This window comes from Myotis myotis, unplaced genomic scaffold, assembly GCF_014108235.1.
Source record: "Myotis myotis isolate mMyoMyo1 unplaced genomic scaffold, mMyoMyo1.p scaffold_m19_p_4, whole genome shotgun sequence".
Lineage (NCBI taxonomy): Eukaryota > Metazoa > Chordata > Mammalia > Chiroptera > Vespertilionidae > Myotis > Myotis myotis.
In genome coordinates, this window is record NW_023416346.1 from 54,532,436 (window position 1) to 54,556,114 (window position 23,679).

Consider the following 23,679-nt stretch of genomic DNA (forward strand, 5'->3'; position numbering starts at 1 on the left):
TTGAATAATTAGAAAGGCTATTAAAGGAGAAAGGGAATATGGTGTTTTCACAGACATTCTGAATATCATCAACAGGAAGCTCCTAAAATGTAATTTTGAAATACTGATAACTACAGAATATAATCAGGAGAAGACTATAGAAACCAGATTTTGAGAGTGAGAAGTAAAAGGAGAAAAATTTTTCTGAGTCTTTTGTTCACTTTTTCCAAGAGCAGTGACAGTCTTTTTTTGTCTTTTTTTTTTTTTTTTCAAGAGAAGAGGAACTTATCCATAAGCAAACAACAGATAGAGCAAGCTTCAAGGAAATAAATTCCTGGCACATGTGAGGAAGGCAGTACATGCTTGTAGGATGAAAAAATCAGTACTAGCAGAGGACTAGATCAGAGACTTTATGGATCTAGGAAATGGCCCTTGGAATGGAGAGTCCCAGGTTCGATTCTGGTCAAGGGCATGTATATAGGTTGTAAACTCGATCCCTGGCCCAGTCGGGGCACGTGTGGGCAGCAACCAATCAATGTGTCTCTCTCACATCAATGTTTCTCTCTTTCTGTTTCTCCCTCTCCCTTCCTCTCTCTCTAAAAATCAATGGAAAAAATATCCTTGGGTGAGGATTAACAACAATAACAAAAAAGAGTGAAGTATGGAGGCATGGTCAGAAAAGCTTCAGGGACTGAGCTTAAGTTAAGTCAAATGTAATTTCCCCAAAAGAATAACTTACGCTTGGTGACAAGGACATTCCTAACTCAGGACTTATCTTAGACAGAGAGGGCATTCAGGAACCATACTTTCTGAATCAAAAGTTAGGGCATGCCCTGGCTGGGTAGCTCAGTTGATTAGAGCATCCTCCTGATATGCCAAGGTTTCAGGTTTGATCCCAGATCAGGACACATACAAGAAGCAACCAATGAATGCATAAATAAATGGAACAACAAATCAGTGTTTCTCTCCCTCATATTCTCCTCTCTCTCTCTCTCTCTCTCTCTCTCTCTCTCTCTCTCTCTCTGTCTCAAATCAGTCAAAAATAGAGCACATGATTAGTTAATAAATTAGATAATTTGAAAAAACCTGACTTACATAATTTGGGGTATATTAAACCTTATTCATTAAGTGAAATATGAATAGCATTCATTTTCTAATGGAAAATAAAATCTGCAGAAGAAATGTGTTTTGTTACTTGCCTGCAAACCCAAGCCCAAAGCTTTTGTGTGAATCACCAGAAATCCCAAACCCACTTATATATAAGAACAGTTCAAATGTTTTGGGTGCCTTCTACGTGCCAAACACATTTCATTCATCTGCTCATTGAGACCTCAGGGGCAGGCAAAATGACTTTAGGCAGAGGGTCAGAAAGTGTTCCCAGAAGGCCTGATTTTCTAGTTGGGCTATGGAAGCTTGTAAGGATTGGAAAGGTAAAGGTGTGTGGGCAATAGTATAAGCAAAGTCACAAGACTAGTTGGAGGGTGTCTAAATAAAGGAACACCCCAGAAGGTGTGAGGGATATATATAGATAGATATAGATATAGATATAGATATAAATATAGAGATAGAGATATAGATATAGATATGCCTAATATGCAAATTGTCCCCTCAGGAGCTCGACCAGTTCAATCACTTGCTATGACGTACACTGATCACCAGGGGGCGGCGTGAAATGAAGGAAGGCCCCAGCAGCCAGGAAAGGAAGGCCCCGACTGGCAGCCAGAAGGCCCCAATTGACCCTGATCACTGGCCAAGCCTAGGGACCCTACCCGGGCACGAATCCGTGCACCGGTCCTCTAGTAATATATAATTCACTTTGAAGTACATGGGACAGGATGGACTAAGGGTTTGGGAATGCCAGCAAGAGGAAAGCTATGCTAAATCTGCTCAACAATGGAGACTTATAAAAGGTGTCCCAAAATTCACGCAAGAAGTAATTTTGATAGAAAAAACAGGTTTATAATTAAAAATTGTAATGTTTTTATTGATTCATAAAGTATACAGTATAGGGTTATGTATGGAATAGCATATTGGGTAATTAGCCTCCACGACTTTGCTGGCACATACGCACTCTTTTGTTGAAATTTTCCGTAACCGTTTTGCATAAATGTGGCTGAATTTTGTTGATACAGAGCTCAATTTCCTCCTTCAAGGTGTGGGTGGTCATGGGCTTGTTGGCATAAACCTTAGACTTCAAAAAAACCCCAAAGAAAAAAGTCCAACGGCATTAAATCGCATGATCTGGGTGGCCAATTCTGATCACCAAAACGGAAAATTACACAACCAGGAAATGATTCATGCAGTAATTGAATTGTTTCTCGGGCTGTATGGCATGTGGCACCGTCTTGTTGAAACCACATGTCGTCCACATCCATATCTTGCAATTTAGGCACAAAAAACTGGATTATCATGTCGCAATAGCAAGCACCATTAACTGTTATTGCCTGAGCATTTTCGAAGAAGAATGGTCCAATGATGCCTCCAGCCCAAAATCCGCACCCAACAGTGACACGTTGTGGATGCATTTGTTTCTCAATAATCACTCGTGGATTTTCTGAACCCCAAATGCGACAATTTTGTCAATTAACCAAGCCATCAAGATGAAAATGAGCCTCATCGAAATTCAGCCACATTTATGCAAAACAGTCATGGAAAATTTCAGCAAAAGAGTGCGTATGTGCCAGCAAAGCCGTGGAGGCCATTTACCCTATATGCTCTTCCATACATAACCCTTTACTGTATACTTTATGAATCAATAAAAAATTACAATTTTTAATTATAAACCTGTGTTTTCTATCAAAATTACTTCTTGCGTGACTTTTGGGACACCCTTTAGGCTATGATTCAGGAAGTTGCTATTGAAATCTTTCCAGTTGTCCCTGAGTTTGGGAAATTAACCCAAGTTTGCAGTTCCCTTGGGCCAAGCTTTTTTCTAGTACAGTAAAACCTTGCTATAAGAGATTAATTTGGATACAGTGATGTCAGTTAAAGCTAAAAGTCCATTATATAATAAAGGTTTTCTGAATGCATATGTTAAAATTTGTCAAATTATTTAGTTTACCTGTTTTTATTTATGTAGACATGTTTGTGTAATTAAAATTAAGTATGTATGAAAAGTTTAATTTCAAAGAAAAGTTTTCTTTCACAGAAAAGTTTTCTATATGTATTACTATAATTTTAAGTTTATACTGAAGAGGTCTAGTAAATGATTATATTCACCAGTCACCCCGAATAAACAAATGCACATGGCTGGGGTGCAGCTTAGCAAACTTTGGCAGGCAGGCTTTAAAATTGCTACATGAAATCACACCATGAGACAACCAGCATGCAATGGGGTGTGATCATGTGATAATCATTCCCCAAACATTGTTTAAGAGTGGTGACTCTTGGATTTAAGTATGTAGACTATAGTTGTATATATGTAACTAGTGGCCTGGTGCACAAAATTCATGCACATTAAAAGGAGATTAATTAGAGGAAATATTTTAATATTGCTATTTGCCCTTTATAATAGAAGTGTCAGAGATGAAAGAAAATTAGTAAAATGTATATGAAAATCTTCCTCCTGTCAGAGTCTGGGGCATGCTGCGGGACCCAGAGTCAAGTCCCCGCACACCCATGGAGCCTCAAAATCGCACAAGACCCAGACCCATTTGGTGAGATCCAGACCCAGCTGGCCCCACGCTTGTCATGCCCTGCCTGTTAGGGGGTGCAGCCTCAGGTCCTCTGGCCTGGTGCCAGGTGGGGGGTGCAGCCTCAGATCCCCTGTCAAGCCCTGCCGGGTGAGGGGCACAGCCTCAGAGCCCCCATCAAGCTCTGCAGGGTGGGGGGCACAGCCTCAAGTCCCCTAGCCTGGGCCAGGGCAGGAAGCGCTCCTTGAGGTCCCCCACCAAGCCCCACCGGGTGGGGGGCGCAGCCTCAAGGCCCCCGTAAAGCCCTGACTGGTGGGGGCACAGCCTCAGGTACCCCGTCAAGCCCCGCTGGGAGGGGGGTGCAGCCTCAGGTTCCCCAGCCCAGTGCCGGCTGGGGGCGCAGCCTCAGGTCTCCTGGCGCTGGTGTAGGGGACACAGCCTGAAGTCCCCCGGCCCAGGGCATGGGGAGCAGCCTGAGGTACCCCAGCCCAGCACCAGGGTGAGGGGAGTTCACCTTGAGGTCCCCCATCAAGCCCTGCTGGGTGGGGGGGGGGGCGGCTTCAGGTCCCCTGGCCCGGTGCCAGGGTGTGGGGCACGGCCTGAGGCCCCCGTCAAGTCCCACTGGGTGGGGGGGGGGCACAGCCTCAGGTCCCAGCTGATTACTCATTAAGGCTCTTTAAGGGAACTCAGCCTCCGCTGTGGGTGCAGCCATCTTGTGTTACAGAAACTTCGCCTCCATTGTGGGTGCCACCATCTTTGTGATGGCGTGGTGGTCAATTTCCATAGTCCCTCTGTATTAGATAGGATGCTTATGTCAGTTAAATTCTACAGTGTTTTTTCCAGCATATGGCTATTCGCTAAAATTTGTTAAAAATAACAGTGGAAAAAATAACAGCAAATTAGCCCTGGCTGGTGTTTCTCAGTGATTAGAGTGTCAGCCCATGCACAGAAGGGTCTTGTGTTTGATTCCCGGTCAAGGGCACGTACCATGGTTGCAGGTTCCATCCCTTGCCTGGTGGAGGCTTGTGTTGGAGGCAGCCAATCAATATGTTGCACATTGATGTTTCTCTCTCTTCTTCTCCCTCTCCCTCCCTCCCTCCTTCCACTCTCTCTAGAAATCAATGGAAAAATATCCTCAGATGAGGATTAACAACAACAAGAATAAAAAACAGTGAAATAATAACAACAACAAAAAAATAGCCTGTTAACTTAATTATAAGCAAATCTTGGTTAAAAGCATTTTAAAATTAACAGGGTGTTAATTTTCACATATGACATATAGACTGGAAATTTTGTCTGTTAAACCCAAAGTCCATTAAATCAAGGTCCACAAAATTGAGGGTTTACTACAGTGGGACCTGATTGATCATGGTTCTTTATCACCTCAGATTTTCACAGATCTGGATGAAGGTCAAAGAGCCATGACCATCCCTTTCCAACTTCTGGAGTCGGCTTTCCCCCTGGCTTCTGTTAATGGAATCTGATGAACAGAAGCCTATTTAAGGTCTTCAAAGTATTCAGACTTTGGGAATAATATTGAGAAATTTTGGCCTGGGAAGGAATATCCCCGTGCTTATGTAGATTCAGATCTGTGCTATAAAATATACCTTGTCATCTGCCCCCATTCTCCAAAGACACACACATTTTGGTGTGACTTTGACACTACCTTTTAGGTCATCAATAAGCTTAGAATACAGTTAACCATTTGTTGAGGACTTACTATCTGCCGTGACCACACTGAGAAGCAAGTGTCATTCTCATTTTACACACGAGGAAACTAAAGTGTAAAGAATTGAAGGGACTCTCCCAAAGTCACATAGCTAGAGGGTGCAGAGGCAAAGCCAAATCCTTGTTTGACTTCAAATCCCCGTTTCTTTTTTTAAAATATGTTTTTATTTATTTTAGAGAGGAGAATGAAGAGGGAGAGATAGAAACATTGATGATATGTAAACACTGATTGGTTGCCTCATGCACTCCCCCTACTGGGGATCAAACCCATAACCCAGACATGTGCCCTGACTGGGAATCGAACCAGTGACTTCCTGGAGCATGGGACAATGCTCAACCACTGATCCATAGCAGCCTGGCCAGAGACCAGTTTCTTTTCCTGCCACACTATACTGCCTATCTTGAAAATGATTAGTGTCAGTTTCTTCCTTTTGATAAGAAATGCTAAAGCCAGCCTATACTAATAACAATTTCCAAGGAGGAAAGTTCTAAAATCCCACACAATGTTTAACTTCCCTCATGATCAGGAAATTGTTCACTTATGTAATGAATATCCCTCCAAACAACATAGAAATTCATTTCCTCTTGACTGGGTTTTTCACTCAGGGCTGTCACTTGGCAGCTTTCCTGATATCAAAACAACCATCAAGACCCTATTCTTACACTCCAGGAGGTCTTGGACTTGTTGGCCTCTGCCTTCTGGTGTTCTCACTGGCTCCTTTGTACCACTACTGTTCCCCACCACCCCCACCCCAAGAGTGCTGAGTTGGGGAATGACACTTGAGAACATACTGGTTTATAATTACACACAGATGAGTAAAATTAACCACATGAGCTGCCTCTGAAATTACCTAGGAAGATGGAACCACTTTTCTCAACTTGTCTGTGTATTTCTTGATTTTTACTTTGTTTCCATTCCTAAAGATGTTGAATCATTTAGTTGAAGGGTACATGTGTTACTCAGAGAAGTCCCTGCTCCCCCAAATTGTAGTATCCATTGTCTCTGAATTAATGTTCTACATCTTAAACTCATTGGTCTCATCTTCTCGTTCTGGCTCCTTTTAGGGCTAAACCAAGAAACTAGTACAAATTCTGGGGTTAATGGCTAATCTTTGGCTAAATTAATTTCTCTTTCCATAAAATACTAGAGGCCTGGTGCACAAAATTCATGCACGGGTGCGGTCTCTAGGCCTGGCCAGTGATTGAAGTGTGAGCGTCTGGCATGGAAGGGCAGGTCCCAGCTGACCTCTGGGCCCCGGGCAGCACATGGGCCCCTAGCCCTCGCACACCCGCTCTGCCTGAGTCACGGTGCCAGATTCCCCATGTGGAGATACGGTGAGCGCAGGCCGGATGCTGCGGGGCCGGGATGCAGCGTGGGCCTCTGGGCCACCCAGCGGTGCCACACAGAAGCCAAGCAGGCAGCGCACTCTCTCCTGGCCAGCCTTGCAAACCAGCTCCTGTGCGAACCCATGGGGACCCAACCGGCTCCTGCGGTCCTGGTGGCTGTGGCCTGGCTCAACCAGAAGAGGCCATTTGGGTGCAGGACAGGGTCCTCATGGGCATCCAGCACCTGAGCATGGGGACTTCCCCAGTGCATGAGCCCTGGCATCCTAGGGGAGGGTAGCAGGGGGAGTCAGAGCAAGCTTGGCAGGCAGACACCCTCCATTCTCACTGCATCTCCGTCCCCATCACCTCCACCCACAGGTAGCTGGTGAGAGGTCACAGCCCCCTGCCTGGGTGCCATGGGAGGTTGGTCACTGCCACCCACCCCCAATTCCCCATCCCAGCCAAGGGCCTGGCCCCAATCGGGTGATCAGAGCCTGCTGGCCGCTGATTGCTGTCAATAGGGTGATTGGTCAGAGCTGGGCACTCTGCCTGGCTCCCTCATCACCTGGGGGCCAGGTGGTGACCCCACCCTCCTACTGCCACTGCTGGTTGCCGTCTGCAGGGCAATCAGCGAGGCGATCAGGTCCCTGCTCACTCCTACCTTGGCCTGGTGCCGCCTGCTCACCTGCTCCACCATCCCGCCATGGTCCTGCTCTCATTGGGGCCTATCAGGGCTGGCAGCACCTCCATTGCCACCTGCTGCCAGTGCCACATCGCAATGCCTGCCATGTTCCACGCTGCGCCCTGGTAGTCAGTGCACGTCTTAGTGAGTGGTTGAACTCCAAGTTGAACTCCCAGTCAAGGGGACAATTTTTATTATATAGGACTAGAGGCCCTGTGCACAAAACTCATGCACAAGGGGGCAGTCCCCTCAGCCCAGCCTGCACCCTCTCCAATCCGGGACCCCTCAGGGGATGTCCAACTACCAGTTTAGGCCCAATCCTGAGCATCAGGCCTAAACCAGCAGTCGGATATCACTCTCACAATTTGGGACAGCTGGCTCCTAACTGCTCACCTGCCTGCCTGACTGATTGCCCCTTACTGCCCCCCCTCCCCCCGCCAGCCTGGTCACCCCTAACTGCCGCCCCCCCCCGATGGCCTGGTCCCCCCCACACAGCCTGCTGTTCAGTCGTTTGGTCGTCCCTCATTAACCCCCCTGACGGCCTTGTCGCTCATGCAGCCTGCTATTTGGTCATCTGTCCAGTTGTTTTGGTTGTGACGGTCCCTGGCTTTTTATATATTAGAATGCTTGTTTTTTAACCAAGGCATTTAGTGTCTTTAACCCAAGGGATAAGGTCTTCACAATTTCATCAGATATCCTTTGTGGGAGATGCTGATCCACTCGCTTGCATCCCATTGGGTAATTTCAGAAATAAATTCAAGTGAAAGACTTCAAGGAACATCTTCTCTTTATACTTTTGGTGTGATTGGTTTTTCTCCTGAGTAACCCAACAGAACTTTGTCAAATATCACAGACTATGAAAGTGCTATTGAAGCCCTGACCAGTTTGGCTCAGTGGATAGAGTGTCGGACCGTGGACTGAAAGGTCCCAGGTTGATTCCAGTCGAGGATATGTACCTTGGTTGCAAGCTTGATCCCCAGTAGGGGGCATGCAAGAGGGAGCTGATCGATGTTTCTCTCTCATCAATGTTTCTAACTCTCTATCCCTCTCCTTTCCTCTCTGTAAAAAATCAATAAAAATATATTTTAAAAAGAAAACAAAAAGAAAGTGCTATTGGAGAAAAGAAGTTACCACTGAAATGCATCATTGCCTGCCACAATGCTTATACTCATTTGGCATCTAATTCCATATCTCATTATACTTTCTAATATCTGTTTGAAGGCATGTGAGTTTTCTCAGTGTGGTCTTCACAAGGCTATGTTTGCAAAGAGAAAGTTCTTCAAAGCCCTCCAAGGAAGGGATTTGTGAAGTGGTAAGGGTGCCATGGGAATTCACGGATGACAGGAAAATAGGACCTGATGATTTGCCTTTGTACAGTGATTTTCTGCTTTGTGAAGTCGTGGAGAAATTAGGCCCAGAGCAGAAACCTGTAGGCAAGAGTTAAGGAGGAATTCTTGAGCTGCAATTTCCAGGAAACTGGTAGGTTGTGTGAGGTGGAGGGGGGTGATCAGATTATAGCTTCTGTATTGCTGCTGTACCTGATAATAGCCTGTTAATATTTTATCAGTGATCACCTCATAGCACGCAGCAAGCCACCACTTCCGGGGAAAAAGAGAGAGATAATTTGCTGGACTTCCTGTTTGAGTCTTCCCCCCCAACTCCTATTAAGATAACAGAATTTCTCATCAAAGTTAAGAGCCGCCTGGGAAAGGAGACCAGGCTGGGTGAAGGCCAGGCTTCAGCCAGCTGAGGAGGAGCACAGGCACTTCCCAGCCTGGGGCCTCTATGTCCCAGTGGGCAGCTGAAGGCATGAAAAAATGACCTGTCCATGGCCCTGGGCTGAATGAGAAGAAACTGTTGACTCTGCAAGGCCTCATTTGCCTTCCTTTACAACTGTGCCCCTTTTCCCACACCTGTGTTTCTCCTCTGGTCCAGAGCCAAAAGGTCTCAGGTTACTTGGGTGGTCACTATCTCTGCTGCCCCCAGCAATACCATAGACCTTCTCAAGAGAAGGAACTGAGGGAGAAGAGGCTGAGCCCCAGAGTCACTATCTGCATTAGAGCTGTTTGGGGTTCTTGTGAGGTAAACTCAAAGGTGTTCTGGGTCGCCCTAACCGGTTTGGCTCAGTGGATAGAGCGTTGGGCTGCAGACTCAAGGGTCCCAGGTTCGATTCCGGTCAAGGGCATGTACCTTGGTTGCGGGCACATACCCAGTAGGGAGTGTGCAGGAGGCAGCTGATCGATGTTTCTAACTCTCTATCCCTCTCCCTTCCTCTCTGTAAAAAATCAATAAAATATATTTTAAAAAACTTTTTAAAAAAGGTGTTCTGGGTTAGCTGAGTAGTGTCCCCCTGTTTCTTCCTTAGCACTGCACTCCACCCTATTTGTCTATTTCCTATGGGCCTTCAGCTAGAGAAGCAGTTTCTTTTCATCATTCTTCCCCCAGAAGCTCAAGTAGTGCCAGAGCCTCCTTTCATATTAATTGGGACTTGAGGGGACTTACATACCTTTTTAAACTAGCCCCTGACATCCCAATTTATGGCAATTTTCCCTTCTCACAGGACAGACTATATTGTGCCTTCAACCATACTTTGGTGTGCATGACTTATCTTTCCTTATTCACCTTTGTGGTCCTCAAAGCAGACATTGCCTGACACAGACTAGGAGTGCAGTTGGTGTGGGCTGGATGGCTAGAGAGTTGGCTGAATGGTTGTTTAACTGACTGGGTAAAGGTCTCACAGAAAGTTGAAAATTGCCTTCCCACCAAGAAGCCAGTTTTAGCTTCCACTCCCCCATTAGTGATCACGTAGCAGTGGGACCCCAGGACCCCAGGGGGGTGGCATGAGTCACCATATTATCAGAGGAATGAGGGAGGGCAGAAACATCTCTCCTTGTGCAAGGGTCAGAGTCATGAGTCTGAAGCATAAACACAACAGCCTTCACTAACCCCTTGGTCTATGGCTAATCTAAATTACTTTATGGTGGAAGGCAATGAGGTTAACTGAAAGCTATTCCACATGGACCCAGACTCAAAGGGATTTCTAGGAAATTAGTTAGATCAAGGCTTTTCTTGCTTAACCAGTTGCTCTTTGTTGGCTCTTGTCTGCTTTCCCTAGTTGAGGATGAATTTCTAACTCCTTCCATAGAATCTTCCCAAATTAAAAGGAGCAGGAAGAACACTTGAGATTTTGTTCCCTGCATATGTCATCAGTTTAGCTCAAGTAAATTCTTATTAAAAAAAAAAAAAGGGCGGGGGGGAAGAACCTCCAGGTCAGCCTTATCTTAAGATGAAGGGAAGGTCTGTGCCCTGTTTTCCTCAAAGGCCCTTAGATTACAGTAGCAGACAGGGGCAGGAATCTAAAGAGCAACAGGTATTCTTATCATAATCACAGACCCTGTGGGAAGGGTTTCCAAGCTTATGTTCAGACTCTGACACTCTATGACTTTAGGGAAATTACCTCTCTCAGCCTCCATTTTATTTCCTGCAGAAGATCCATTTCATTGGGTTATTTAGAGCATGTAATAAATTGATGGATCTGAAAGTGTTTTGGTTGCCAGGTGGTGGGGCATTGGAGCCCATACCAAACTGGTGTCCATTCAGCATAGCAGAGTCAGCAAGACAACCCATTTTCTAACCTTCAGTGGCCCCAGTTGAGAGTACTTGGGTTCCCGGTTCCAGACCAGAGACATTACTTCTTATTAAACTTCTGTTCATCAAGCCCTCTCTCTCCACCTTTATTCCTGCCTGCTGCCATTCCTTCTAACTGGGCTTGGATGCTGGAGTCCTAGCCTCTGCACCAAAGAAGGCTCACTTCAGGAGTGTAATGATAGTAGTGCCCGTTATAACAGGTTCCTGTGTACTGAGGCCCACTAGATCCAGGGGCTGGGTAAGCTCAATCTTGTAGGGCCCCATATGGTCAGTGTTGCCATAGTTAACATCTTCATTAGTTAGGCTTTGTTAATTCCAAAAGAAGTTGAAACAAAGCCAAATTGTTGGCCTCCCAAAATCCTATACCTCCAGAGTTAGGGTAATTGGAACTGAGATGTTGTGACTTATTCAAATATAAGCTTGGCATTTCCTCTGATGGGACAGTTAGCCAAGCCCAGGTTGGCCAGCTGGTATACTCAGTGAATTTGTCCTGCTCTCCCAGATCCCCCTCAGAGGAGACCAGGAGAGCCTATGTGTTCCCAATGTTACCTTGCTGGCCATAAGTTATTTTCCTCAGGCAGCTTGGGGACCACTATCAGGCTCTTCCTATTGGCTGTGAACATTATTGAATCAGCAGAGTCCTATTTTGGGAGTCATTAGACGGGGGCACTAAAACCATCTGTGTAACCCTAGGAAAATTTCTTTACTTATGTGGACCTTAGTTTCCCCATCTGGCAAATGGAGATTATCAGATCTATTTCACTTTCCTCACAATGGTTACTCAGAGAATGAAAAGAATAAACACATAGCAATAAATAACTTAAATGAAACAATTATTGTGAAAAGGAGGAGCCCTGGGCAAGATGAAAAGTTTAAAGTTTTCCTGGGGAGGAGGGGTTTTACTTTCATAGTATCTTCATAAAAGTCTAGAATTTTTCTATCCAGCCAGAGGGAATAAAGGCCAGTTTCCATCTTACCCTCCCCTTAGCCCAATTCTCTCCATCACACCTGCCCTGTATGGACCACTTTGAAAGAATAAAACAGTTATTCAATCAACAAATGTTTATTGATCATCTACTATTTGCCAAGCACTCTTACAGATAGTCTTTATTTGTAAGTCTGGAGGATACATAGATGTCTAAGATATGGCCCCTACCCTCCAAAAGTTTACAATGTACTTGTGAAATCAGATATACAAACATAAAAATATAACTATGCATCAAAATTATGAATGATAAGCATCAAAGAAGTGAATTGTACATTGAAGGAGGGGAAGAAAGGGACGGAGTGGTCAAAAGAGGCTCAGTGAAGGAGATGGTGCTGAGCAAGTTGTTCAAGCATGAGGAAAACTTGGCAAAAGGGATAGGGCTTTCCAGTTTGGAAGAACAGCTTCAACATAAGCAAGGAAGTGGAAAACATGCAAGGCATGCTAGATACAATGACTGGGCCCTTTCTGCTGGCACTGAGGTTTGGGGAGGTGTGCTGGGGTTCTTCAGAAGTTGTGAGTAAAAATGCCTTTGGTTTATGACTCACACCTCCACCCCTACCCCCGGGGAAATGGAGCATTTTCAGGTATTGGAGCTGAAACTGTCTGCTTGGGAACTATTCTGTACTTTCTCACCTCACCTAAAATCCCAGGCAGCAGCTCAGCTATCACTCAGATGAGGGTCATAACACCTTGGGCCTGATTATTCTACGCTGAAGCCCTTGGATGCATTCTGGAAGCTCAGGACTATCTGGTAAAGAATGCTGGGGCAATATGAACGACAGCATGAGGCCCACCTTGTGCTGTGGTCTTTCAGTCTCTGTAGTGTGTTCTATGGTTAGACCCCTGAGGGTCTGATCTCAGCCTTTGGGCTGATTTTCTATTAGGTTTGAAGACTCTCTGGGAGGCTGACTCTCTCTGGCCCATCTACTGGAGAAGCACACATGTCCACTTAACTTCTTAGATATCAAAGTTCTTATTCTTTCTTGGGCACCGGTGTCAAGGAAAGATATCTTTCACAGTCCCCCACAGCTCCCACACTCTCATCTTCCAGTCAAGGGCCAGCTCTAGAAAAATTAGTTTCCCATTTCTAAGGAAACCATTGTGTGGGGCCCTTAGCCTTGTTATTTAGCAGGAGGCCAGGTCAGGTGCCTCAGAGGGAGGCAGAAACTTCAGTGAAAGTTGGAGCTGCAGCTTCTGAGGCAGTTCCTCAATGGAGTAAGAGTCTGCTGCTGCCTGGAGTGGAGTTTACGTCATATCTTCTTTCCTTGTTTTCCTCTAGCTGTGGGCTAGATCCCTAACCCACAAGTGTGAGGGAATTCTGGAATTTCTCTGGGCAGTAGCTCTGGTCTTTTGGGTCCTCAGCTACCTTCCTTCCCTGTCATCCTGCATCCAGTTGTTCTCTGTTCCCTCTGTACAGTGTGATGGCTCTATTTCTGTTCATGCACAAATCAGTCTGAACTCTGTAGAGTCATAACAAGAGTGGGATGGACTCTCCAGGACCCATTAGTGGCCAGTCAGTTTATTTGGAGGGAAGCTTGAGGAGGAGGATTTGAACCATCTTCATAAAAGCCACCACTCTTTCTTTCCTCAACCCCCAGCAATGAGCTGAGAGTCAACCTCAGCCAGAGGGTCAGTCCGTGGGATATGATCAGTGGGTTTATGAATGGATTGCCAGGTAAACCAAAAGGCCGATTGGATCTGTGGAGTCTGGCCTAGAGTAGGGGGTGGATTTGGAGTTGAGAGTTGGGGGATTCAGGGTGTAGGGTTGGGAACTAAGATGAAGGAAACCGAAAGACTGGCTTGGTAAGCATATTGACAGTTCAACCCGGACACTGTCACACCAGCATTCATTTTGCATTCTCTTGGTCCCATGGCCAAAGTCAGTCTATCCTCAGCACCACCTTCTGACATGATCCAGCAGCAATGTCTCTCACCTGTGGCCCTGTGGGGGGGCTGTCCACTGATTTTTACAGACCCAGCCACCACCACCCCCAGCTCTAGCCCCTGGTTCTTCACACATACCCTGTCAGGCTGTAGGAGTTAAACTCATTCTTGACTTTGGGCGGTTGACCAGATGTTGGAGAGCTCCTAGTGGTGAGGGGCTGGGCCCGGTAGGCATCATAGTAGTTGGGGCGATTTCCCTGGGGTGAGCAGGAAAAGGAGAGGATGACTCCAGCTACCAGGGAGAACAGGGAGGAAATAATGCCCAAGTAAAGGGCCTCTCCGATTTCAAATTTCATGCTGTCAGGCACCAGTGGGGAGTAGAAGTCCCGCAAAATCCCATGAAGATTCCAAGCAACAGGGATGAAGCTCAGGAGGCCGCCAAGGATGAAGAAGACTCCACCCACTATCGCCACTCTGTCCTTGGCTCGGGAATCCTGGCAGAAGACTGTGCATCTCATGCCCACCACAGAGATAATGCAGGCCAACGAGGAGATTGCACTGGACGTCACCATCATGGCCTGGGCAGCCTGGATGTCAGGGGGCAGGCCTAGAAGAGTGCTGTAGATGTCACACTGGGTGATGCCTGTGCTGTGTGTGGCACACTCCATCCAGAGGCCCTTGGAGAAGCCGACTGCCGTCACAATGCTAGCACCGACATAAGAACTTGTTCGCCAGCTGGGGAGCAGCATGGCCACCAGGGTGCCTAACAGTCCCAGAAGGCCCAGGATATAGCCTATAAGTTGGATGCCAAGAGAGGCCATGGCAGACCTCTCAATAGAAGTGTCTTCAGGGCTTGCCTTCTTGTGTTCTGGCTGCAGCTCTTGCTCCTTGGATCCCAGCCTCTATTTCCTAATTTCAGAGAGTCTCTGCTATGCTGACTTCTCTTCTCCTTACAAGTGTCTGTGGGTGGCCACAATCAGGCTCAAGAAGGCAGCTAGAAGACCTAAAAAAAATCCATAAACCAGATTAAATATTGACCAGAAGCTTATGAGAAACCAGAAAATACCGGGTGCCTTTTGAACTTTGTTATCTTTAGAAATAACACACGAGAAAGGAAAAAAAAAAAACTGAAAGTGGAGCCAAAATGTCATCACCTCCTGCGTAGGCACATGCCTTAGGTTGGCAGCCAGACAGAATTAGGGGCCAGACAGGTGGCCACTTTCGAGAAGGTGATGATGGCAGTGGCAGTTGTGGTGGCTGTGTTAACTCCACGTTAGGCTGTTGGCTGGCGTGGTTCTGTCTCCAAGGCCTTCTGTTTAACACATTGCCCAGCAACAGTGACACAGGGCCCCTCAATTGCAGACTGAGGCCAAACTCCAGGAGACTGGACCAGGAATAACAGGTCCTAAGATATAGCCTTGGACTCCAAGTTATTAGAGGCCTTTTGAATCTTCAAGGGCCTAGAAAGCAGTGGTTTAGCTCTGGGTCATCCTGCCCGTGGTGAAAATCTACTCCATGGCAGGTTGGGGCAGGCAACAAAGTCTTTTGTCTATACTTTGAGAGTTCAGGTTCTCTAGGACCTGCCCAAATCCCCCGCCACAGGATAGCCTAAGGCCTGCATATATAATACAACCAGATATTTTCCATCTGCTTTCCTAATAGATGGCCACATCAGCCCCTAGACCTCTCAAATGATGTGGGAGGACTCTGGAGCAAAGGTTGTTCCAGGGCCTGGATGGAGCCCTGAAATTCCTTGGGCTCTCTGTTAGGGTGAACAGAGGAAAGGGAAGCCAAACAGAGAACTTTGTAAGGGGAAAACATATAAGCCAATCCTTTGGAATCTCAGAGCTGTCCAGGATTTTGCAGTGTTGAAGGAGCCCCTAATCTTGCCAAGGTTCAAGACACTAAGGGTAAAGGGCACATCCTTCCTCCCATCTTCTACAAGATCCTCCAACCCATTAACTTTCCAACCCAGCATAATCTGGCTATTTCATTTTAGCATTCCTCAAAATTTCTCTTACCTTACCCATCTCTTAAATGCAAGTTTTCCTCAAAAGTCCATCCTTTTTCTCAATTAACACTCTATCCCTGAGTACACCTATGCACTCTCATGAATTAATCTCACACCCATCCACTGGCATTCCCAGATCTGTATTTCCAGCATAAACCTTTCTCCTGAGCTTCAAGGCTGCCAAAGCAATTACCTATTTAAAATCACTTGAAAATCTCATAGGCACCTCAAATTCAATGTGCTTAAGTGAGAAATATCGTACTTTTCTGTGTATAAGATGCCCCCATGTATAAGACGCCTCTCACTTTTCCAACCCAAAATTAAGAAATCAATATTTTAAACATTTTGCTGGTTTTCCTCTTAAGGTCTTCTTTTTTGGCATCTTAAGGAGTTGTTCTCCCTGTTTTCCCCACTGTCTGATCATGCACTCAGTGGGAGGAGGTCCAAGTTGTCTCTCTGCAGCTCTGTTTCCATGCTCTTTTGCATAGCTGATTACAGTTTGAATTTTGCAGAGTAAGACAATTGCTTATTAGTATTTATATATATATATATATTTTATTTTTGGACATCTTTGCGGGTCCAGAATGCTCTGGTCCCTGTTGCATCTGCATACTCTCCACCTCCACCTACAATTATGGCATCAGCTGACATCAGTAACAATAAGGCTCATGATTGGAGGAAACCTGTTTGACAAGGTATGGGCAGCTATGCACCCACATGGCTCCCTCCTCCGCTGACTTCCATGTATAAGATGCCCCTCGATTTTCAGTCTAACTATTTTAGAAAAAAATAGCTTCTTATACATGGAAAAATATGGTAGTCACTTCTCCCATTGCACCCCTCCACAAGCAGGTCTTCCCTGGGTTCCTGAATGACACAGTGATATCTCTATCAGATCAAAATCCTGGGAGTGATTCTTGATACCTCTCTTACATTTATCCCTCATTCTCCGTGGTTACTGTCTCACCAATTCTACCTCATGACTATACCTCAAATCCATAGCTCCCATCTCTCCATCCCCACTGCTACTTCCCTAGTTCAGAGCTGCTTCATCCTTTTTCCTCTGGACTATAATAATGACTTCCTAACTGGTCTTACTTCTAATCTTGCCTCCTCCAATTCATTCTCCATGCTGTTGCTAAGGTGAGCTTTCAACATATTAATCTGATCAAGTCACTACTCTACATAAAACATTCCAGTGGCTCCCACCAGCTAAAGAATAAAGTCCAAACTTGTTTGTATCCTATGACCTCTCAAGCTTCATCTCTTGTCGTTTCCCTCCTCATACTTTATGCTTTGACTAAACTAAAGTACTTTCAGTTCCTTAATCAGATCGTGTTATCTTTTGCTTACAAACCTGAGCATTGACTGTTCCTTCTATGCAGAATGCCTGGCATTCTTCTCCCTCTGTTCAGTGCCTTCTCATGCTTTAGGACTCAGCTCAGATATCTCTTACTTTAGCCAGGTTCAAGTGCCCCTCCTCTATGTTCTTGCAATATCTTGTGTTTACTTACCTCCACCATAGTAATAATAATAAGAACAGTAACACTTATATAGTGTTTCCTATGTGACCATTATAAGCACTTCACAAATGTTAACTCATTTAATACCACAATAATGCTTTGTGGTACCCAAATCCCCGTTGTACAGACGAGGAAACTATAGAAATCCTTATTCTTCCCCACTAGTCTGTAAACCATTTAAAGTCAAGGACCGTATCTTATTCATTTCTGTATCTCTAGTGCCTTACACAGTGCATTTGAACACCCAGAGTGGTGACAAAGAGAGAGATAGAGAAAAAAAGAGACAGAGAAAAACAAAGTTTCACCATTTTATATGTATACGCATTTATTGAATATCTTATCTCCTCAACCAACCTCTAAACAATTTGAGGGAGGAAATCATATATTAAACTTCTGTTGTGCCTCTGCTGTATTGGGCATATGGTTGATAGTCAATAGTATTCCTTCCTCCAAGATGGATATGACAATGCCAATGTTGATGCAAAGCAGTGGAGAGCAGGGACCAATAAACATTTGATAGGAGGTAGGAAGGGAAATCTAGCTTGGATCTCAGCTCTGTCACTTTCTGCCGGAGTCCAACCCCAGCAGGTCCAGGGGTCCCCAAAGGTGTGGACGGAGTCGGCGAAGAAGGAAGGACACGGAGACAGCGTTCAGTTGATCAGCAGCCTAGCCAGGATCTCTAGCCAGGATCTCCAGCCAAGTTCTGGTCTGGATCTCCAGCGAAGTTCTGGTTCAGGATCTCCAGCCAAGTTCTGAGTCCATGTTCTCTTGCTAGGTTCTCCAGGTTCTCCAGCCAGGTTCAGTCACCAGGTTCTAGTCAGGTTCTCTTGCCAATTTCTGTAGTCAGGTTCAGTCCAGGATCTTTTGCCATGTTCTCTCCAGCGAAGTTCTTCTGTCTGTAGGTTCTGTGTAGGTTCTGTCTTCTTAGTTCTGTGTTCTAAGCTCTGTATTCTAAGTTCTGTGTTCTAAGTTCTGTCTCTTGCTGTCTTATTACATCTGTATTTATACCAGTTGATTCAATCCTATTAATCTCTATTACAAAGGTTAGGGCGTTTCTTATCTCCATTCCAGGGAGTAAAGATTATGTAGCTTAAGCATGATTGTTCATAGTTAAAGTGATTAATTACCCGCCTGGCACTTAGTTAAGAGGTTTTATTCCCTCCCTAACTTCAGGGGAAAATCCTTACCTGGGGAAACAACCTTTCTCAGAGACCTTGGTTAAAACACATAGTGCCAAGAAGGTGAGCAAACATATTAAGAACAGTATGCCATATATGCCAGGTCCCTTGAAACAGCAAGCATGGACCGGCTCCCAGCAAATTCCCCCTATTTTATTTTTTAAAAGCAGGCATTAAAAAGAAAAACCCGAAATGCTCTCTTGTATCCATTTTAAGAGTAGGATTGGCGCTTTCCGCTATTACCTGAGTCCTGATCTATCACCCCAGGGAGAGCTTGCCAATCCTGCACTTTCCCGGGGTGGAAAGGCTGCAGTGGGGTTAAGGATAAGGCTCCTTGGGCCTACCTTCTCCCATGCCTCTACATTTACCTTTCCGGCACCTTTCCTTCCTCAGAAAAGCATGGACGTATTTCTTGTATAAAATGTTCCATCTGACTGGGAGTAACCTTAACTCCTCTGCTAGCAAGCATATGTGTTAAAAGATCAATACGGAGTCTTTTTTCTTTAGACTCAGTATGGCACATCTTCTTAATGTAAAGGTCAATACAGAGTCTTCTTTCTTTGGACTCAGTATGGCACATCTTCTCAATCTAAGTTCTGTACTATCCACCTTCTTACCCTACTTATCCTCTGTAGGGGGGTTTGCAGCACCCTGGTGGAGTCCTATCCGTCCTGAGTGTGGGGTTCTCAATGGGGGGGGGGAGGGCTTACCTAGGGGAATCCTGTTCCTGGGGTTCCCAAAGGTGTGGACGGAGTCGGCGAAGACTATCCATCCTCTTCCTATGGTGGAGTCCGATCCGTCCCGATTGTGGGGCAAAGACTATCCACCCTCTTCCTACGGTGGAGTCCTATCGGTCCCGAGTGCGGGGCGCTTACCTAGGGGTCCCTGTTCGGGCGCCAGATGCCGGGGTCCAACCCCAGCGGGTCCAGGGGTTCCCAATAGGTGAGGATGGAGTCGGCGAAGAAGGAAGCACATGGAGACAGCGTTCAGTTGATCAGCAGGCTAGCCAGGATCTCCATCCAGGATCTCCAGCCAAGTTCTGGTCTGGATCTCCAGCGAAGTTCTGGTTAGGATCTCCTGCCAGGGTCTGTGTCCATGTTCCCTTGCTAGGTTCTCCAGCCAGGTTCTGTAGCCATGTTCCCTTGCTAGATTCTCCAGCCAGGTTCTGTCCAGGTTCTCCAGCCAGGTTCAGTTACCAGGTTCTAGTCAGGTTCTCTTGCCAATTTCTGTAGTCAGGTTCAGTGCAGGATCTTTTGCCATGTTCTCTCCAGCGAAGTTCTTCTGTCTGTGTAGGTTCCTTCTTCTGAGTTCTGTCTTCTTCGTTCTGTGTTCTGAGTTCTGTATTCTAAGTTCTGTGTTCTAAGTTCTGTCTTGTTACATCTGTATTTATACCAGTTGATTCAATCCTATTAATCTCTATTACAAAGGTTAGGGCGTTTCTTATCTCCATTCCAGGGAGTAAAGATTATGTAGCTTAAGCATGATTGTTCATAGTTAAAGTGATTAATTACCCGCCTGGCACTTAGTTAAGAGGTTTTATTCCCTCCCTAACTTCAGGGGAAAATCCTTACCTGGGGAAACAACCTTTCTCAGAGACCTTGGTTAAAACACATAGTGCCAAGAAGGTGAGCAAACATATTAAGAACAGTATGCCATATATGCCAGGTCCCTTGAAACAGCAAGCATGGACCGGCTCCCAGCAAATTCCCCCTATTTTATTTTTTAAAAGCAGGCATTAAAAAGAAAAACCCGAAATGCTCTCTTGTATCCATTTTAAGAGTAGGATCGGCGCTTTCCGCTATTACCTGAGTCCTGATCTATCACCCCAGGGAGAGCTTGCCAATCCTGCACTTTCCCGGGGTGGAAAGGCTGCAGTGGGGTTAAGGATAAGGCTCCTTGGGCCTACCTTCTCCCATGCCTCTACATTTACCTTTCCGGCACCTTTCCTTCCTCAGAAAAGCATGGACGTATTTCTTGTATAAAATGTTCCATCTGACTGGGAGTAACCTTAACTCCTCTGCTAGCAAGCATATGTGTTAAAAGATCAATACGGAGTCTTTTTTCTTTAGACTCAGTATGGCACATCTTCTTAATGTAAGGTCAATACAGAGTCTTCTTTCTTTGGACTCAGTATGGCACATCTTCTCAATCTAAGTTCTGTACTATCCACCTTCTTACCCTACTTATCCTCTGTAGGGGGGTTTGCAGCACCCTGGTGGAGTCCTATCCGTCCTGAGTGTGGGGTTCTCAATGGGGGGGGGGGAGGGCTTACCTAGGGGAATCCTGTTCCTGGGGTTCCCAAAGGTGTGGACGGAGTCGGCGAAGACTATCCATCCTCTTCCTATGGTGGAGTCCGATCCGTCCCGATTGTGGGGCAAAGACTATCCACCCTCTTCCTACGGTGGAGTCCTATCGGTCCCGAGTGCGGGGCGCTTACCTAGGGGTCCCTGTTCGGGCGCCAGATGCCGGGGTCCAACCCCAGCGGGTCCAGGGGTTCCCAATAGGTGAGGATGGAGTCGGCGAAGAAGGAAGCACATGGAGACAGCGTTCAGTTGATCAGCAGGCTAGCCAGGATCTCCATCCAGGATCTCCAGCCAAGTTCTGGTCTGGATCTCCAGCGAAGTTCTGGTTAGGATCTCCTGCCAGGGTCTGTGTCCATGTTCCCTTGCTAGGTTCTCCAGCCAGGTTCTGTAGCCATGTTCCCTTGCTAGATTCTCCAGCCAGGTTCTGTCCAGGTTCTCCAGCCAGGTTCAGTTACCAGGTTCTAGTCAGGTTCTCTTGCCAATTTCTGTAGTCAGGTTCAGTGCAGGATCTTTTGCCATGTTCTCTCCAGCGAAGTTCTTCTGTCTGTGTAGGTTCCTTCTTCTGAGTTCTGTCTTCTTCGTTCTGTGTTCTGAGTTCTGTATTCTAAGTTCTGTGTTCTAAGTTCTGTCTTGTTACATCTGTATTTATACCAGTTGATTCAATCCTATTAATCTCTATTACAAAGGTTAGGGCGTTTCTTATCTCCATTCCAGGGAGTAAAGATTATGTAGCTTAAGCATGATTGTTCATAGTTAAAGTGATTAATTACCCGCCTGGCACTTAGTTAAGAGGTTTTATTCCCTCCCTAACTTCAGGGGAAAATCCTTACCTGGGGAAACAACCTTTCTCAGAGACCTTGGTTAAAACACATAGTGCCAAGAAGGTGAGCAAACATATTAAGAACAGTATGCCATATATGCCAGGTCCCTTGAAACAGCAAGCATGGACCGGCTCCCAGCAAATTCCCCCTATTTTATTTTTTAAAAGCAGGCATTAAAAAGAAAAACCTGAAATGCTCTCTTGTATCCATTTTAAGAGTAGGATTGACACTTTCCGCTATTACCTGAGTCCTGATCTATCACCCCAGGGAGAGCTTGCCAATCCTGCACTTTCCCGGGGTGGAAAGGCTGCAGTGGGATTAAGGATAAGGCTCCTTGGGCCTACCTTCTCCCATGCCTTTACATTTACCTTTCCTTCCTCAGAAAAGCATGGACATATTTCTTGTATAAAACGTTCTGTCTGACTGGGAGTAACCTTAATTCCTCTGCTAGCAAGCATATGTGTTAAAAGATCAATATAGAGTCTTATTTCTTTAGACTCAGTATGGCACATCTTCTTAATCTAAAGATCAATACAGAGTCTTCTTTCTTTGGACTCAGTATGGCACATCTTCTCAATCTAAGGATCAATACAGAGTCTTCTTTCTTTGGACTCAGTATGGCACATCTTCTCAATCTAAGTTCTGTACTATCCACCTTCTTACCCTACTTATCCTCTATAGGGGGGTTTGCAGCACCCTGGTGGAGTCCTATCCGTCCCGAATGTGGGGATTCTCAATGGAGGAGGGGGGAGGGCTTACCTAGGGGAATCCTGTTCCAGGGGTTCCCAAAGGTGTGGACGGAGTCGGCGAAGACTATCCACCCTCTTCCTATGGTGGAGTCCGATCGGTCCCGAGTGCGGGGCGCTTACCTAGGGGTCCCTGTTCGGGCGCCATATGCTGGGGTCCAACCCCAGCAGGTCCAGGGGTCCCCAAAGGTGTGGACGGAGTCAGCGAAGAAGGAATGACATGGAGAGGGCATTCAGATGATCATCATAGCGAGGTTCTCTAGCCAAGTTCTGTCTAGGATCTCCAGCCAGGTTCTGTAGCCATGTTCTCTCGCTAGGTTCTCCACCCAGGTTCTGTCCAGGTTCTCCAGCCAGGTTCAGTTACCAGGTTCTAGTCAGGTTCTCTTGCCAATTTCTGTAGTCAGGTCAGTCCAGGATCTTTTGCCATGTTCTCTCGCTAGGTTCTGTCTCTAGGTTCTGAGGCCAGTTTCTGTCCAGGATCTTTTGCCATGTTCTCTCCAGCGAAGTTCTTCTGTCTCTAGAGAACGTTCTGTGTAGGTTCTGTGCCTAGGTTCTGTCTCTCTTAGTTCTGTATTCTAAGTTCTGTGTCTTGCTGTCTTATTACATCTATATTTATACCAGTTGATTCAATCCTATCAATCTCTATTTCAAAGGTTAGGGCGTTTCTTATCTCCATTCCAGGGAGTAAAGATTATGTAGCTTAAGCATGATTGTTCGTAGTTAAAGTGATTAATTACCCACCTGGCACTAGTTAAGAGGTTTTATTCCCTCCCTAACTTCAGGGGAAAATCCCTACCTGGGGAAACAACCTTTCTCAGAGACCTTGGTTAAAACACATAGTGCCAAGAAGGTGAGCAAACATATTAAGAACAGTATGCCATATATGCCAGGTCCCTTGAAACAGCAAGCATGGACCGGCTCCCGGCAACTTTCCAGCTGTGACCCTGTGCAAGTAATTTCCAGGCATTGGCTTTCTTATTGCTAAATGGGGCACAATTCCTGATCCTGACTGCATCCCACTGGGCCTTCAGTGCTGCTTGGAAGTTCTTCTACATTTCCCTAGTGAGCATCTCCAGGGGACCACTTCAAATACTTATCACTCTTTTTGAGCCACCCTCCCTCTCCTTTTCCAGCTATTACCCTATCCCGCAGCATTCTCTTTGCAGCCAAAATTCTTAAACAAGCCATTTAATATTGATGTCTCTACTTCTTCCCTTTCCCACTCACTGC

At 45.9% G+C, this 23,679-nt stretch overlaps 1 protein-coding gene across 1 annotated transcript; it reads right to left on the bottom strand.

The window, feature by feature from the left end:
- Positions 1-12,053: 12,053 nt before the first annotated feature.
- Positions 12,054-22,522, bottom strand: CLDN2 (claudin 2). The gene is made up of 2 exons (XM_036306057.1): positions 22,463-22,522; positions 12,054-14,870 (listed from the first exon to the last, which is right to left on the bottom strand). The coding sequence occupies exon 2, from the start codon at positions 14,686-14,688 to the stop codon at positions 13,996-13,998; it is 693 nt and encodes a 230-aa protein (XP_036161950.1). The 5' UTR covers positions 14,689-14,870; positions 22,463-22,522; the 3' UTR covers positions 12,054-13,995.
- Between the last annotated feature and the right edge of the window lie 1,157 nt (positions 22,523-23,679).